The sequence below is a fragment of the Chelonoidis abingdonii genome, chromosome 14 (genome assembly GCF_003597395.2).
Source record: "Chelonoidis abingdonii isolate Lonesome George chromosome 14, CheloAbing_2.0, whole genome shotgun sequence".
NCBI classification, from domain to species: Eukaryota; Metazoa; Chordata; order Testudines; family Testudinidae; genus Chelonoidis; species Chelonoidis abingdonii.
In genome coordinates this window covers 2,849,667-2,864,469 of record NC_133782.1, presented here as the reverse complement: position 1 = coordinate 2,864,469, position 14,803 = coordinate 2,849,667, and the positions used below count along the sequence as shown (strand labels likewise).

Genomic DNA, 14,803 nt, shown 5'->3' with positions numbered 1-14,803 from the left:
GGGGAGAGAAGGATGGGGGAGCCTGCTGGAAGGGTTTTTGATTTCAGTTTTGGGCGGGCTGGGAAGAGGCAGGGAACCCCAAGTCTGGGGTCTACGATCTTTGCCCCCCGGAGGGATCTGGCTGAGGGGTCCCGGCTGTACCTACAAGCCCTGCTTGAGGCTGTGTTCCTGTCCTCTAATAAACCTGTTTTACTGGCTGGCTGAGTGTCTCGGTGAATCGCAGGAAGAGGGGTGCAGGGCCCTGACTTCCCCACACTCCGTGACAGGGGGCTCAGGCTGGGGTGGGAGGGCATATACCCGTGGGTGCTGGGGGAGGGTATGGGCATTGGATTCAGCCTGGGGCAGAAACCAGGAGGAGTCCGATGACACCTTAAGGACTAACAGATTTATTTGGGTATAAGCTTTTGTGGGTAAAAACCCACTTCTTCAGGTGCAGGATGCAAATTGCAGCTGATAAAGTGGGATATTTCCCCGGGAAAGTTTATGGCCCAAATAAATGTTAGTCTTTAAGGTGCCACCGGCCTCCTGGTTGTTTCTGTGGATACAGACTAACAGGGCTCCCCCTCTGGAGCCTGGGGCAGGGTGTTCAGGTGCTGGAGAACTTGATCCCCAGTGCTGGCCTTGGGCTGAGGGGTGCGGGCTCCTGGACGCTGGGCTAAGACAGCTGATCCCCAGCCCCTGCTCAGACCGCTGGCAGCGGGTCCTGGAGCTTGTGGGCAATAGAAGGGCTGGGCCAGTGACTCCCTTGGCGGAGTTCGGGGCGGACCCTGGAGGCGCTGGGATTCCAGCTCCGCCCGCTCTGAGCGGCACCCACCTGCCGGACGGGCTGGGGAGGGTCCCCGCCAGGGGGTGGGTCCCGGGACCGGCCTAGGGGGGCTCCACCTCCCAGGGTTTAAAGCCCTGCGCTTGGCGGCCGCGGCGCAACGCGATGAGGTAGGGGCGCGCCAGCTGCCGGGTGTTGGGTTCCACGGACAGCGGCGCCGGGGAGCGCGGAGCAAGAGCGGAGCCGGCGCCGAGGTGAGCCGGGCTGAGTTCTGCGAAGAAACTTTCCGCTGCGGGGGCTGCGAGCTGGGGCGCACGGGGGCGCAGCGAACCCCTCTCCACCCCGGGCGCGCTGATCCCCGGTCCCTCGGCTGGCCGGCCCGGCTCCCCTGCCCCAGCGCCCTCTGCGCTCCGCCCTTTCCCCGGCAGGACCGGGCTCCGCTCCCAGCGCCGCAGCGGGACCCGTGCAAGGAACCTCCGAGCCCTGGAATTCGGCTGGGGCCAGACCCCTCGGGGGAGCCTCGAACCCTGGGCCAGGGGCGCTTGGCGCTGCCTGGCCCCAGCGCCCTGGCGGGGGAGAGGACGCTGTGTGTGTCGGGATCGTCCCTGCGCTGCTCCCCTGCAACCCGAGCCTGCCCCGGGCTGGCACATTGGGGCCTGTACCATGTCGTGGAGTTTGGCACCGCTGTCCCCATGGCATCGGGACTCGTGGGGTTTTGGTGCCAGGCTGAAATTCAGCGGGGGGAACCAGGCCGGGAAAGCGCAGGGGGGCAGCGCGTTACCCGACACAGAGGGGCCAGGGCCTTTAATGGGCCGGTGCCAAGCTGGCAGCTCTGGGTACCACCCTAGACCCAGGCCCGTTGCAGCAGGTGAGATCGGAGAGGGGAACATTTCCAATCCCTCTCCTACATGGATCAGCCCTCTTGGCCTTTTGCCTCTCCCTTATTCCTTCCATCTGGCCCGAATAAAACCCTTCCGGAGCTGCTGGGACCCTACCTGTGCGGCAGACAGTGTCCCAATCCCAGCTGGGTGAAAGGGCGCTGAGTGAGGGCAGCAATCAGACCCTCCCCCCCACCACACACACACTTTAGCCTTCCTTGCTCTGGAGCTGAAGCAGAGACAGGCTAACACCCAGGATCCACTGGGCTTTGAAGAGTCTTTGGCTCCAGATTTTTTTTTCCAGTTTAAAAGTTGTTTGGCTGAGACAGTGCAGGGTGGCTGGGGCGGCGTTGGGAGACCGGGATGATTTATGTTTGTTTCTTCGGGGTCTGCCTCCAGTCTGGAGATAACAGAAATGGAACTGAAAATGATCCCCTCTGTACCTAAGGTGAAGGTAATCGAACTCCGAGGGCAGCTGGGGTGGGGCAGGCCCTGGAGAATCCCAGCCAGAGCAGGGTGGGGAAAAGCAACCAGGGACCCCCAGCTCCCCAGCACAGCGCTCGCCTCCAGACTTCCTCCCATAAGCCGGTCGCTCGGCCTTTTCTGTTTTGCAGAAGATGACTCTGAACACGCAGCAAGGGGGCAAGGGCCCTGTGCACAGACGGGCCAGCACCCCGGTTCCCCTCTCCCACCAGTCCAGGCCAGGGATCCGTGAGCCGAGGCCCAACCCCGTTGAGCCCCATCACTCTCCGCTTGGCTACTCCTCGTCCTTCGAGCCTGGAGACAAAGCTCCCGTCGCGCCGTGCAGCAGCTGGTCATCGGACTCGGCTGACTCTGACAGCTCCTGGGAATCCTCGTATCGCGTGGTGCTGCTGGGGGACCCTGGTGTGGGCAAGACCAGTTTGGTGAACCTCTTTGCCGGGATCCAAGAGCGGGACCTGCCGGAACAGCCGGGAGGTAGGGGCCCGGCCCTGCCCTGCCCTGCCCTGGGGGAAATGCGGCGTGGGGCTGCCCCAGCTCTTCCTGGGGCTCTGCAGAATGAAATGCTCTCCAGGTCCATGCGGTGCAGCGGTCGGGGTGTGGGCAGTGGGTCACAGCATGCAGAAGCCCTGTGAAACCCAGGCCAAAGGGCACAGTGGAGAGGCTGCGCTGACTGCTTGGGAGCAGGGCAGAGCCACTTCTTAGCAGTGAGGCGCCTGCTGCCGCCCATGAGCAACGTGCCCCCAATGCCGTTAACCGTCTCTGTGGCTGGGCAGGGGGAAGTTAGCAAGGCACAGCCGTTCCCAAAAGCCAGCTGAGAGCCACTGGAGGCTCAGTTCTGATGTACCTACTGTACCGTACTGAAAACTGGGGGGGTCCTTAGCTGTGAATTCCAGTGGGAGAGAGATTGTTCTGACACGCATCGGGGTCAGCCGCCTGGGTCCAGTTAATGCCAGCTGTCCAGCTGCCTGCTGGAGCCTCGGTGCCTTTCAGCCTCCCCACCAGCCAAAAAAGAACCTGGCAAGGAGGGTGATTTGAGTCCTGAATCTGGGAAGAGCCATGAGATACCCCAGCACCTTCTCCCTCCTTCCAAGCGCTAAGGCAGGAGAGTAGTCAGGCTTCTGCCAGGGCATCACCCTGGACCTCACCACTCTCCCACACCCTTCCATGGTGCTGGTTGCTTTGTAGCTTTAGTTCCTTGCCTAGAGGATCAGTTGCTTTTTCCCTGCCCTGCGTTTAACCCACCACCTTGGGGTGCTGCCTCCTTCCAGCCTGAGCAGCCAACAGAATCTCCCTCTGGAGCTCAGCAGCACTGAGCCTGGGCTGGAGGCACTGCTGGGCCGTGAAGTCCGGCTGACCTGGATGCATCTGGCTTGTTTCAGAGGACGCCTACGAACGCACCCTGTCGGTGGATGGGGAGGAGACCACGCTGCTGGTGATGGACACCTGGGAAACAGAGAGGCGGGTAGGGGAGCATGCATGGGGCGTGGCAATCCCAAGGGCTGTCTATGGGGTGTGGGGGGTCACCTTTTCAATGAAGTGGGTTCTGTTACTAGACTGGAGCTATTTATAACAGTAACAGACCCTATAATAAATGCCACAGTGAACTTGTATGAACATAAGAGCGGCCAGACTGGGTCAGACCAAAGGTCCATCTAGCCCAGTGTCCTGTCTGCCAACAGTGGCCAATGCCAGGTGCCCCAGAGGAAATGAACAGAACAGGGAATCATCAGGTGACCCATTCCCTGTTGCCCCTTCCTAGCCTCTGTTTGCCAGAGGCTAGGGACACCATCCTGCCAAGCCTGGCTAATACCCATTGATGGAGCTTTGCTCCATGAATTATTCTAGTTTTTTTTTTAACCTTGTTATGGTCTTGGCCTTCACAACATCCTCTGGCAAGGAGTTCCACAGGTTGACTGTGTGCTATGTGAAGAAATACTTCCTTTTATTTGTTTTAAACCTGCTGCCTATTAATTTCATTTGGTGACCCCTAGTTCGTGTGTTATGAGAAGGAGTAAACAACACTTCCTTATTTACTTTCTCCACACCAGTCATGATTTTATAGACTTCTATCATATCGCCCCTTAGTTCTCTCTTTTCCAATCTGAAAAGTCCCAGGCTTATTAATCTCTCCTCATACAGCAGCCATTCTGTGCCCCTAATCATTTTTGTTGCCCTTTTCTGAACCTTTTCCCATTCCAATATGTCTTTTTCAAGATGGGGCAACCACATCTGCACACAGTATTCAAGATGTGGTTGTACCATGGATTTGTATAGAGGCAACGTGATATTTTCTGTCCTGTTACCTATGGCCGGCTGTGTTTCCGTGCCCACCTGCTCATGACACAAGGCTGCAGGGACAGACCCTCCTGCTGGACCCTACGTCCACCAGGCTCCACTTTAACTTTCTGGGGAGCTTCTCTTCCCATTGTGTGACATCCCCAGCAGACTGTGCTTGCTGCTCCCGTGGTCTGCAGCTGGAGATGGGAGGCTGCAGCTGGGTCAGGGTCAGCAGCTAGTAAGGGGAGGAGGGTGACTTGTTCATCAGATGTCCAAGGGAGGAGCTAACTGCCACAGGGGGATGGAAGGAATCCCCCGCACCCAGGCTGGGGGTTAACTGCTGTGGGAGGAAGCAAGGGCTTGAGTCCGCTTCTCTTTCCAAAAGGCGGCAATTTTAAACTCTGTGGGGGTGACTCCGGACAGACCCACCTCCCTGTCCCCACAGCTCCTCCACAGAGCAGATGCTCCAAGCTAGGCACTTGGGGCTGATTCTCCCACCTTCCTTCCATCGTAGCTCTTGATGCACCTGCAAAGGGGGTGCAGGCTGCTGCCAGGTCAGAATGGCTGTGCTGGCGTAAGCGCAGACACGAGGTGCCAGGCAGCGGGAGCTGGGCCCAAGATGTCACTGAGGAAGGTGGAGAGAAGGAGGGAAACGTGTCAGATCCCCAGTGCTGAGTGTGCTGGGAGGTGCTGGTGGTGCTGTCTCCTAGCTGTGCAAGGGCTGACTGGGCGAATGATGGGTGAGGAAATGCAGCCTTTAAAGGGAATGCGTTAGTAGGCAGCAGTCGTGGTGCCCGGCAGCATCTCTGCCCCTCCGCCCCTGCTTGAGAGTGACTGGAGATTGACTGGAGCAAGATTCCCCCTCTTAGAGCCCCACCTGGGTCTTTGCTTTCAATGCACAACTGGGGGCGATGCTCGGTGGTAACAGCAAGAGGGTCCTGAGCTTCATTGAAATGGCCTCTCTGTTGCTGGTCTGGGACCCACCTGCACTCTTCTCCTTCACCAGTTGCATCTTCAGTAAAGTCAGTGGGGGCCATCCAGTCCCCAGCATCTCCTGGAGCCCCTGCTCCCTCTGGCCAAGGACTCTGATGGGATCTGGGAAGGGATGGACTCACTGGGCTAATGGCCACGCTCCCCACCTGACATGGTATGAGCAGGGAACGCTGCTCCTCTTTTCCTGTCCGCTCTGTCCGGAGCACTGGGTGCAGATACCCCTTAGCATCCTGCCCTTAAAATCCAGGAGGGGGCTCAGGGCTCCTACGGGAAACACAGTACGTAACTGAGTGGGGATGAGAGCATTGGCATGGAGTGTGAGTCAGTGGTATCCACCGAGCCCTGAATGATCCGTGGGGAGAGGGAGAATGAGAGAGCCTGACCCAGACGAGGTGGGGCAGGGCAGCTGGGCCTGCTTGCAGTGATTATGGCCAGGCTTTTCCTAGTGGGCCAGTATGTTACTTGGGGTACAATAAGAAATGCAATTCTTTATCACTTTGTTTTTAGTGGACAAACAACGGGTTAATTCCATGTCATTCCTGTGAGCCCTGCTTTGCACCTCTGGCCAACTGCCGCCTGCATTAGCTCTCTCTGCATCAGAGCTGTGCCAGACATGGGCGGTGAGTCGCGGGAGGGTTGGGCCAACTCTTTTTGCTTCTGCTTCATATGGGCTTGGCCTCCTGCTGCATGAAGCTTCCTAAACCCAAAGGCAAACTTTCCCCAAGGTGACTAAGTCTTGGGGTCCAAACCTTGCCAAAGCTTTCCAGGGCTCCCACCCAACCCCTACAGCTGCCTCGCTTTGGCTGGGGTCTCTGGTTTGTAGAGATGAGCTCCATCCTGGGAGGCTTGGGTCAGGATCTGGCTGTCGCTGGAACTCTGCACTGGTTGGAGCTGAAGTTTTGCTGCAGGCTCATGGGTCCTGCTTTGCAAGCAACCTCGAGAAGAGTTGCCCAATTTGCTTTGGGGATCTGTCTTGACAGGGCTCTGGCATGTGCAGCTTGTCCAGAAGCAATGGCATGACCACTCGTTGGAAAAGCCGTAGTGTCCTGTCAAAAACACCTGTGTCTTCTGCACTGCCTCTAAAGCAGCAGATTGACTGTAAATTGGCATTACTGGTTCTAAGGCCCCAAGTCCTGGCAACCTTTGCTGACCAGTATCTCTGCAGCTTGAGGTTTGCTCCTTTGTGTGTGGAGCTGGCGTCTCTTCTCAGCACTAGAATAGCAGGCTGGTCTGTCACAGAATGTAGGACCACAACTGCCTGCAGAATGGGGGTGGATTAGCACGCCCAATCTGTGCATCTAATCACAGTAACTGCGTGCAAATTAGATGCACCCTTTGCACACGCAGTTGTACATCTAAACAGTCTGAAAATCTGGTCCTAAAGCTTTAAATACTTGAATTTCTTTCCACTATCCCTGAAGTGCATTTTCCTACCGAGGGCTATTTCCCCGCGTGAGATGATACCGAGTGTCAAGTTAATTTGTTTAGGAACACAGTGAACAACCTGGAACCCAATGCCCCTTAAATCCCTCCCACCCCCTATCCTTCCCATTTTAAAAACCCGCATTAAAAGCTGGTGTTTCCTCCCAGAGGGTCTGGCCTAATGACATTATCTCGCTCTTATGTGGCGTTTTTCATCAGTAGATCTCAAACCACATCACCCTTGTTAATGTATTTATCTTCCCCTCTCCGCCCCCGCTGAGGCGCTCCTAACCCCAGTGTACAGATGGATGCAGAGGTGGTAAGTGACTTGCCCACGGTCACACAGGAAGTCTGTGGCACAGCAGGGAATTAGCCAGGCCTAACCACTGGACCATCCTTCAGCCCCTTCCCTTCCAGGCCTCCATTCCCTTGTAAATGGGCCCCCCTGCTCTAGCTGGCTGTTCACAATTGGAAAGGGGCTCATATTCCAGCCTGAGCCCAGACCCCTGAGCGCTCCGTCCCGCGTCTGGGGCTGTACGAATACCCTGCTGATGAGTTATTGGCTTACAAGGGTGTCACTGGCTGGGGGTGTTCCCCAGAGGGTGCTGCAGCCCGTGGTTCGGTTGTGAACCCTTCAAAGCCCTCTTCCTTCTCCGGTGTGGGAGGGTGTCACGGACTCACAGATCGTGCCCACACTTGGCCCTGTGCGCTCCGTGGGGGGTGCCCCTTTCAGTGAGACAGCCCTTCTCGGGGGTCCACTCTCTCTCGGGGTCAGGCCCCTCCACCTCCTGGAGCCGCACCTCTCTGAGCCTTAGCACGTCTGTCTCTGCCGTGGGCCCCCTCCGGGAGTCCACGCACTCTGGACCCCCTGGGCCTCTTCACCCCCAAAGGGGCTGATGCAACCCTGTTCTCTAGACCAGAGTGACTCTCAGCCAGCATAAAACAGGAGGGTTTATTGAGAGTTGAACACAGCACAGGAAACTCTCAGGGCCTCAGGCCTGGCCTCTCACAATAACAGCACATCCCAGTCTCCCTGCATCCAGGTGGGCTCTGCCTGCTTCCCCTCGCCAGCCCAAGCCCCCCTGCTTCCCCGCTGGGTCTCTGATATCCCCGGCCTCAAGCCCCGCCTCAGTCCATTGTCTTCTCTCCAGGTAAACAGGGTCGTAAACAGGAAGGCCTGAGTCCCCTTTCCTCGCAGCTCTCCTCTGGCTGGAACCGGCTGGTCAGGTCACCGGGGTCCTCTCTCTGCAGCCCATTGTCCTCCCACTGGCCAGAACCGGTTGTGTCTCCTGGGCTGGGGTCCCTCTCCGGTCCTCTGTAACAACAAACTCCCTCTCCCCTCACCTCGTTAAACCAGTAACACCCAGGTACATTGAGTCCCACCCCCTGTGCATGCAAACCCTGGAAAAGACAGAAAACCCCAAGAAAACCCCCACTTCGTCACAGAGGGCGAGTCCCCCTGAGCCCCAAGAGCCCGTTGGTGTTTGCGGGCCCTGGGCTGCCACAGATGCATGGCTGGGCAGCCTGCGTGTTTGGGAGCGGAGCCCTGGGATTGTAATTTTCAGCTGACACAGATTGAGGAGGAGACTGTGTCAAACGCCCCCCAAAGCCAGAAGCTTTTAATCTGCACATTATTGACTGAGCCCCATGTCTGCTGGGTGGCCAGAGGCTGCGGGAGCCTGGGCTGCTGTCTGATGGGGACAGGCTGATGGCAGCGGGGGCTGCGCCCCACCTGCACTGGGGCTGGGATGCTGAATTGCTTCCCCCTCCCTGCCTTGCACCCTCTCTGGGGACCCGTTCCTTCCAAGTGCTCAGACTAGCCCCAGCTGGCAGGGAACAGCCTGAGGGCAGGCCTCATCCTTCAGTAAACCTTGAGCGCGCTCCCTGTTCCCCACTGATTGATGGGGCTGTTCTGCTGAGCCGTTACCCTGCCTGCTGGTTTGTCTTCTCTCCCCCGCTCTTGGCCCCAGCCCACAGGCTCAGCCCCACCCCTGCAGGGAGCAGAGAAGACTCTTCTGTTCATCCTGGTAGACAGCATTGCTGCTGAGCACGGACTGTTATGATGCAGATACGGGGGTGTCTTGTCTTGTACTCATCTACCCCGGTGACTGGCATCCTTGGTAGCCATCCAGGCCACCTGGAAGCTGGGGAGGGCACTTATTATACACATTCCCGCCTCCCTTCCCATTAAGGGCAAGAGGGAAATGGGTGTTTGCACCCAGTGCTGCCAACTGCAGCAAAGATACGGCTCTTCCCATGCCAAGTCACTAACCTACTGACTCCATGGCGTCCCCTTCCTCATGGCTTTGCCAGGAGCCCCTAAGCACTAGCTGGCCCAGCGCATGGGAGCTGGGAGCAGCTGCGGGGTGGATGGGGAAATGCACAGGTATGGGTCACGTGAAGGCTGAGGAGAGAGGGTGGATCTCAGTGAGGCTAATGAACCATCACAGAAAGCAGGGTCCTGCGCTTCCGCCAGCGAGATTTGCCCATGGTGAGTGGTGAGCAGAAATCCTGGCTGGGGGGGAGACTGGAATTGCTGTCAGGCTGAGAGGGGGAGGGACTGGGGTCTAGCAGTGCTGGCTGGTACTAACTTACTCTCACCACCTGAATTAATGCTTGTAGAGGAATCATGGGAGTGAGCACCAGCCTTGGCCTTCTCCTGAATGTCAGACACCTGCAGAAAAGGGTAATGATCGAATCCCTGTAACGATCCCCCTGGGGAACATGGGGATGTGTGTTTTTCTAGGGCCAGATCCTCAGCTAGTGTAAATCACCCCAGTGCCCATGAGGTCCCAGGACATCCTGCCATATGTGCCCAAATCAGTGAAGGGGGGAAGGTTTTCACAGGCTGAGAAAACCCCTGAACATAAGGGCAGGTTATAGATTTACAGCTCCCGGTCCCCAGCAGGAGGGGAGCTTGGGGGTCAGCGAGGTAAGATGCAGTGATGGCGAAGGAGGTGGCGTGCTGCCCAGGCACAGGTGTGGAGGGCTTACCAAGACAAACAAGAGCGTGCAGGATGGTGTGTCTGGCCCATGGGAACAGCTGGTCTCCTGTGCCAGGGGCATGAGGGTGTGAATGAAAAGCCAGCCCTGATGCCATCCTGCCAGAGATGCGGGAGACAACGGGCTGGCAGGCTGTGGACGGGCGGAGCTCTAGAACCAATGGGCTGTGGTTTGAGGAAACAAAACCAAAGTCTTCAAGAGGCCTGGGGGGAAGGGAATGGTCCCACAGGATACAGCCTGGGCTGACACGCAGGCCTGGAGTGACAAGAGCAAGAGGTGTTGTGTCTTGGGCGTCCCAGTCATGGCTGAATCCGAGCGGAGTGATTCCAAGTACAGCGAGGAAGGAAGCAGCTGGTAAAACCACCAGGCGCGGCAGAGTAAACGTTTGTAGCAGTGCATTGTGGGCAAGTGAAAGGGGTGCATCCCGCATTGCTCCCGGGCTGCAGGCCCCTAGTCACTGCACCTGTGTAAAATGCTAGCAAACGTGAGCAGCAGCGTTTCCCATGCACTGGGGGAGCCGCCTACGCCCGGCGCCAGGTGGGAAAGCCTCGGGCTCAGGCGTTTGGGTAGAATCGCTCTCAGAGCCCCCACCACGCTGGGTGTCTGGAAGAGCCTGTGGCTGGGAGGCCAGGTGCTCCGTTCCACAAGCAGCACTCTCATTCCCCGCTCCCTGGGCCAATAGCTGAGTCGAAGCTTGCGGGACATACCACCCCTTCCCCCCACAACATGTCCCACCAGCTTGGGCTCGGTCAGGCACACGGGCTTGCCGCCCTCACACCCAGACCCTACTTACTGCCTCTGAATTTGGTTCCTGGAGTCTAGGGGGGTGTCCACACCACAGTCCGTAGCGTGACTGTGCCTCAGCTAGACGTGCCTGCACTAGCATCACCCGTGCTAGCGTGACTGAAAATAACAGCACAGGCTTAAATGCTGACTAGCAATCCTAGAAGGGTAGGACGGGAAGGGACCTCGAGAGGTCAGAGCTTGGATCCCCGATGCACGTGTATGGGCCACTGCGTCTACACGGCTCTTTTCAGCACAGATCTGGCCACTCGGGCTGTGAGCCCAGCTTGGTGCAGTTCAAACGTACCCTAAACTGACCTGCGTAATTCCCAGCCCAGGGCTGGAAGAGCAGGGTTTAGTAAGGAAGGCCGCCAGCCAGGCAGAAGGCGCAAGTTAAAGTCCTCGACTTCACTTGACGCTCCTCCCAGCTCCTCAGCGTGTAGTTACCCTGGCGCTGGGAAGCACGCGGGGAGCTGGCCGCAGCACTGCTGAGTCTGGCCGCCATCAGAGAGTGTGTGTGTGGACGATGGCTGTGTGCCTCAGTAACACCGTCTTTCCCTGTGCAGCCCCAGGATGAGGAGAACCGGTCCCACAATTACTGCATGCAGGTGGGGAATGCCTATGTCATTGTCTACTCCGTCACCGACAGGGTGAGTTTCGAGAGCGCCTCTGAGCTGAGAATCCAGCTGCGCCGGACCCGGCAAGCAGAGAACATCCCCATTATCCTGGTGGGGAACAAGACGGACCTGGTGCGGTGCCGAGAGGTCTCGGTGGAAGGTGAGCGAGCAGGGCCTGCTGTCCCCACCCTGCGGGAGGGGAGGGGAGGGGGAGGCTTCTTGCCTAGTGTCTCCTGCTGCTGCTCCTCAGACCTAGCTGAGAGGCCAGCGAGAGATTTCTATGGGACCCGTTTCTCTGCTGAGTGTCCATCCAGGAGTGCCACTCTCTGTCCATCTGCCAGTCATCTCTCCAGCCATCAAACCACCCATCCCGCTTTCTTTTAGCAGCCCATCCTGTCACCTCCATCTCTGCCCTCCCCTGTAGTCTGCCATCAATCCAGCCTTTCTGCCAGCGTCTCTCCCTGCAGCCATGAGCTACTGCCCTGAGCATGTATCTCCTCTGGCATAACCCACTGATCACCACTTCCCCTGTCCCGTGCCCTGTGCGGAAGGCACCGCCTGGCTCTGCCTGGAGAGAGCTCTTTGTCCTGGCGGCCAACTCAGGTGGGACTGGAACCCATTCTCTTCCCAGAGGGCCGGGCCTGCGCCGTGGTCTTTGATTGCAAGTTCATCGAGACGTCTGCCACTCTCCAGCACAACGTGACGGAGCTCTTTGAGGGGGTGGTGCGCCAGATCCGCTTGCGCCGGGACAGCAAGGAGGCCAACGAGAGGCGCAAGTCCATCTACAAGCGCAAAGAGAGCCTCACCAAGAAGGCCCGGCGCTTCCTGGACAGACTGGTCGCCAGGAACAACAAGAAGGTGGCTCTGAAAGTTCGCTCCAAGTCTTGCCATGACCTGTCCGTGCTCTGAGACCTGTCACAAAACAGGACACTTCCTTCTCATGCGTAAGGGGACCTTCCAAGCGGCTTTCTGCCATGTACATAGGGGTGTGTGAACTTTCTTCTCTGTTTGTGGCATGTGGACAGGACCTTTCAGGGCAGAGACGAGACTCATCTGGAGCAATAACCCAGGAGACGGCGCCGACTTCCTAACCAGACCCTCAGAACCAAAGTGACACCAGCAACCAGAAAACACCCATGGGGAAGGACTCCTTGCATTGACTGAATGTCCTAATCCCCAGTAGTGCCTCCTGCCAGCCCTGCCACTTGCCTGGGGCCCTGCAAGAGGAGGTGGGCAGGGAGAAGCTAGGGCAGGTCTCCAGGGTGCTAGCAGGTGCCAGGAAATGTTCTAGTGTTTGCCCATGGAAGGGAGAGGGGGAGGAAGCTGCCTGCCCCCAGAGGGAGGGATGGGAACTCTGGGAGAGAAGGTGGGGTGTTCCCTGGTGCCTAGAGATAATGCAAGTCTGACTTTGCCAGCGCCAGGGATGGGTTTGAGCACCGCACTCGGATCATGCAGTAGGGGCAGTACTGCCACCGGCTCTGCCGGAGTCCACAAAGCCATCACCAAGGTCAGAAGCTGCCTCTGAACACTGCTGGGAGCCAGAAGTGCAGCTGGCCCATGATACCGTGCGGACAGGCACTCTAGAAATCCCTTAGACAGGAAGGCCCTGAGCTGAGGTGCAAGGGTATGTCGGGGTGGGGGCTGGCGGCGTTTCGCTGCCACCTCTGGGCATATTAACGTCAGTGGGGGCAGGGGCAAAGAGGGCTATGGAGAAGCAAAACAAAACTTCCTTGGGTAGGAGTCTGGGGAGGCCAGACTCCGCCTGTCTCCTGGCTGGGGTTGGGGACTGTACCGAATAGGGTTCCTTAGTGCCGGGGGCCAAGTGTGGCGGGGTTTTGTACCACATCTCTCTCATAAAATGTTTTTAGGATCGAGGTTTTTCTGTTGTCTCTGTATGACCGCGGTGACGACCCGTCTAGACTTGCAGAATAAACCAAATCTGGAAAGGTGCTGTCACCAGTGTCTGCACAGTACCTCTTGCCCTTTAACTCCTCCTGCAAGGTGCTCCTCTCTTGGATTTCCCTGGGCCCCCCAGAGAGGCAGGGAGCTGGGCCCACTGCTCGTTGTACCTGCTTCCAAGTCAGAGATGGGCAAGGCCAAACCCAGACGTCTGAGTCTGAGTCTGAACCCTGCGGGAGCTGGGCTTCAGAAATGCACCTTTAATGGGGGCAAACGGACTGGATCCATTGGGCTGCCGCGGGAACTTCCTGTGATTCCCCAAGAACCTGGGATGTTGTGATTTCTGTAGATACCCTGAAATGGCAGCACAGAAGCACATGGGGCAGCTGCTAGGGTGACCAGACAGCAAGTGTGAAAAATTGGGATGGGGTGGGAGGTAATAGGAGCCTATACAAGAAAAAGACTCAAAAATCAGGACTTTCCCTATAAAATTGGGACATCTGGTCACCCTAGGAGGGACTTGGTTCATACATAAGGTTTCCAGGTGGCTAGGAAATCCCATGGAATATCCTTGAGGAATTTAGGCCGGATTCTCCAGTCTGCCAACTTCGATTTGTGCTACTTCCAAGGTGCAGAGTGAACTGAAACTGGCTGGAGATTCCCCTGGGAGTAGTAGGAATCTGGGCAGTGAACAACATAGCTGCCCTCCTTCCAGGATCTGAGTGGGAAGGGAGGGGTGTCGAGGGTGGGAGCAGAGCTCCGCTAAGTTACACAGCTCTCACCAGCAGCAGGGAGCCGACTCTTTTCCGGTGCTGGAGCCGAGCGGTCAGGAATCGGCAAGCCGCAGTCCGCTCCCTGCAGCTGCCACCGAGCGCAGCGTGGCCATAGTGAGAGGAGTGGGGCCCTTGTCTCCTGTGCACAGAGGGGGTGATTTCATTGCTCAGTGACTGTTAATCGCCCTAGCTGTACCCCATGCCATGTGCACTTAGCACTGTGCCAAGTGGGTGTAAGCTCACCTGGGGCAGGGAGCCGGCCCTACTGCCCTTACAACGTGGTTTCCAGTGGAGATGGGGTCAGCCTTTGACATCAGTTGGATGTCCAAGGCGAAAGGGGTGGAGATGGAGTCTGCAACACAGACAGGGTGAGCTGGGGGTTGGATCCGGGCTCCAAGTGGACATGTGATCAGAAGCCAGGCCTGAGTGGAGGTCAGCAGTGACCCCCCTAAGCAGGATTCTGGAACAACCAACAAAGAGACCAGCTCAGCATCAGGATCCATCCCAGGTTACGGTGAGCGCCATGCATGCTGGGAGGGACCTGGGGAATTTTAGTGCCATGGCGAGACCTCTGGACATCAGCAATGAAGCTTTGAGCTATGGACCTCCCGGGGTGGTTCAGGGAGCCACGATGGAGCCCACTCCCAGCTCTAGCTCCTAGGAGAGATTGGAAAGAGAGAGGGAAGGATGCTTGGCCAGCAGGGTCTGGGGGAGGTCCCTGGTCTATGGGGCAGCATGGGAGACAGCGAGAACTGGAGGGGGGGTAGACTCGTGAGAGGAGGTGAGATGCAAAGTAGGGGGGTAAGGACAGTGTATGGGGGGAAGGTGTCTGACTGTCGGGGGTCCAATGAGAAGAGGTGAGGTTCAGGGAGGGGGTAAGAATGGTGTTGGGGGGGGAAGGTGTCTGACTGT

General features: G+C 57.8%; 1 protein-coding gene across 1 annotated transcript; it reads left to right on the top strand.

The window, feature by feature from the left end:
- Positions 1-985: 985 nt before the first annotated feature.
- Positions 986-12,332, top strand: REM1 (RRAD and GEM like GTPase 1). The gene is made up of 5 exons (XM_032766362.2): positions 986-1,017; positions 2,256-2,598; positions 3,504-3,586; positions 11,169-11,379; positions 11,851-12,332. Exons 2-5 carry the CDS (start codon positions 2,259-2,261, stop codon positions 12,126-12,128), a joined length of 912 nt encoding a protein of 303 aa, XP_032622253.1. The 5' UTR covers positions 986-1,017; positions 2,256-2,258; the 3' UTR covers positions 12,129-12,332.
- Positions 12,333-14,803: the final 2,471 nt, after the last annotated feature.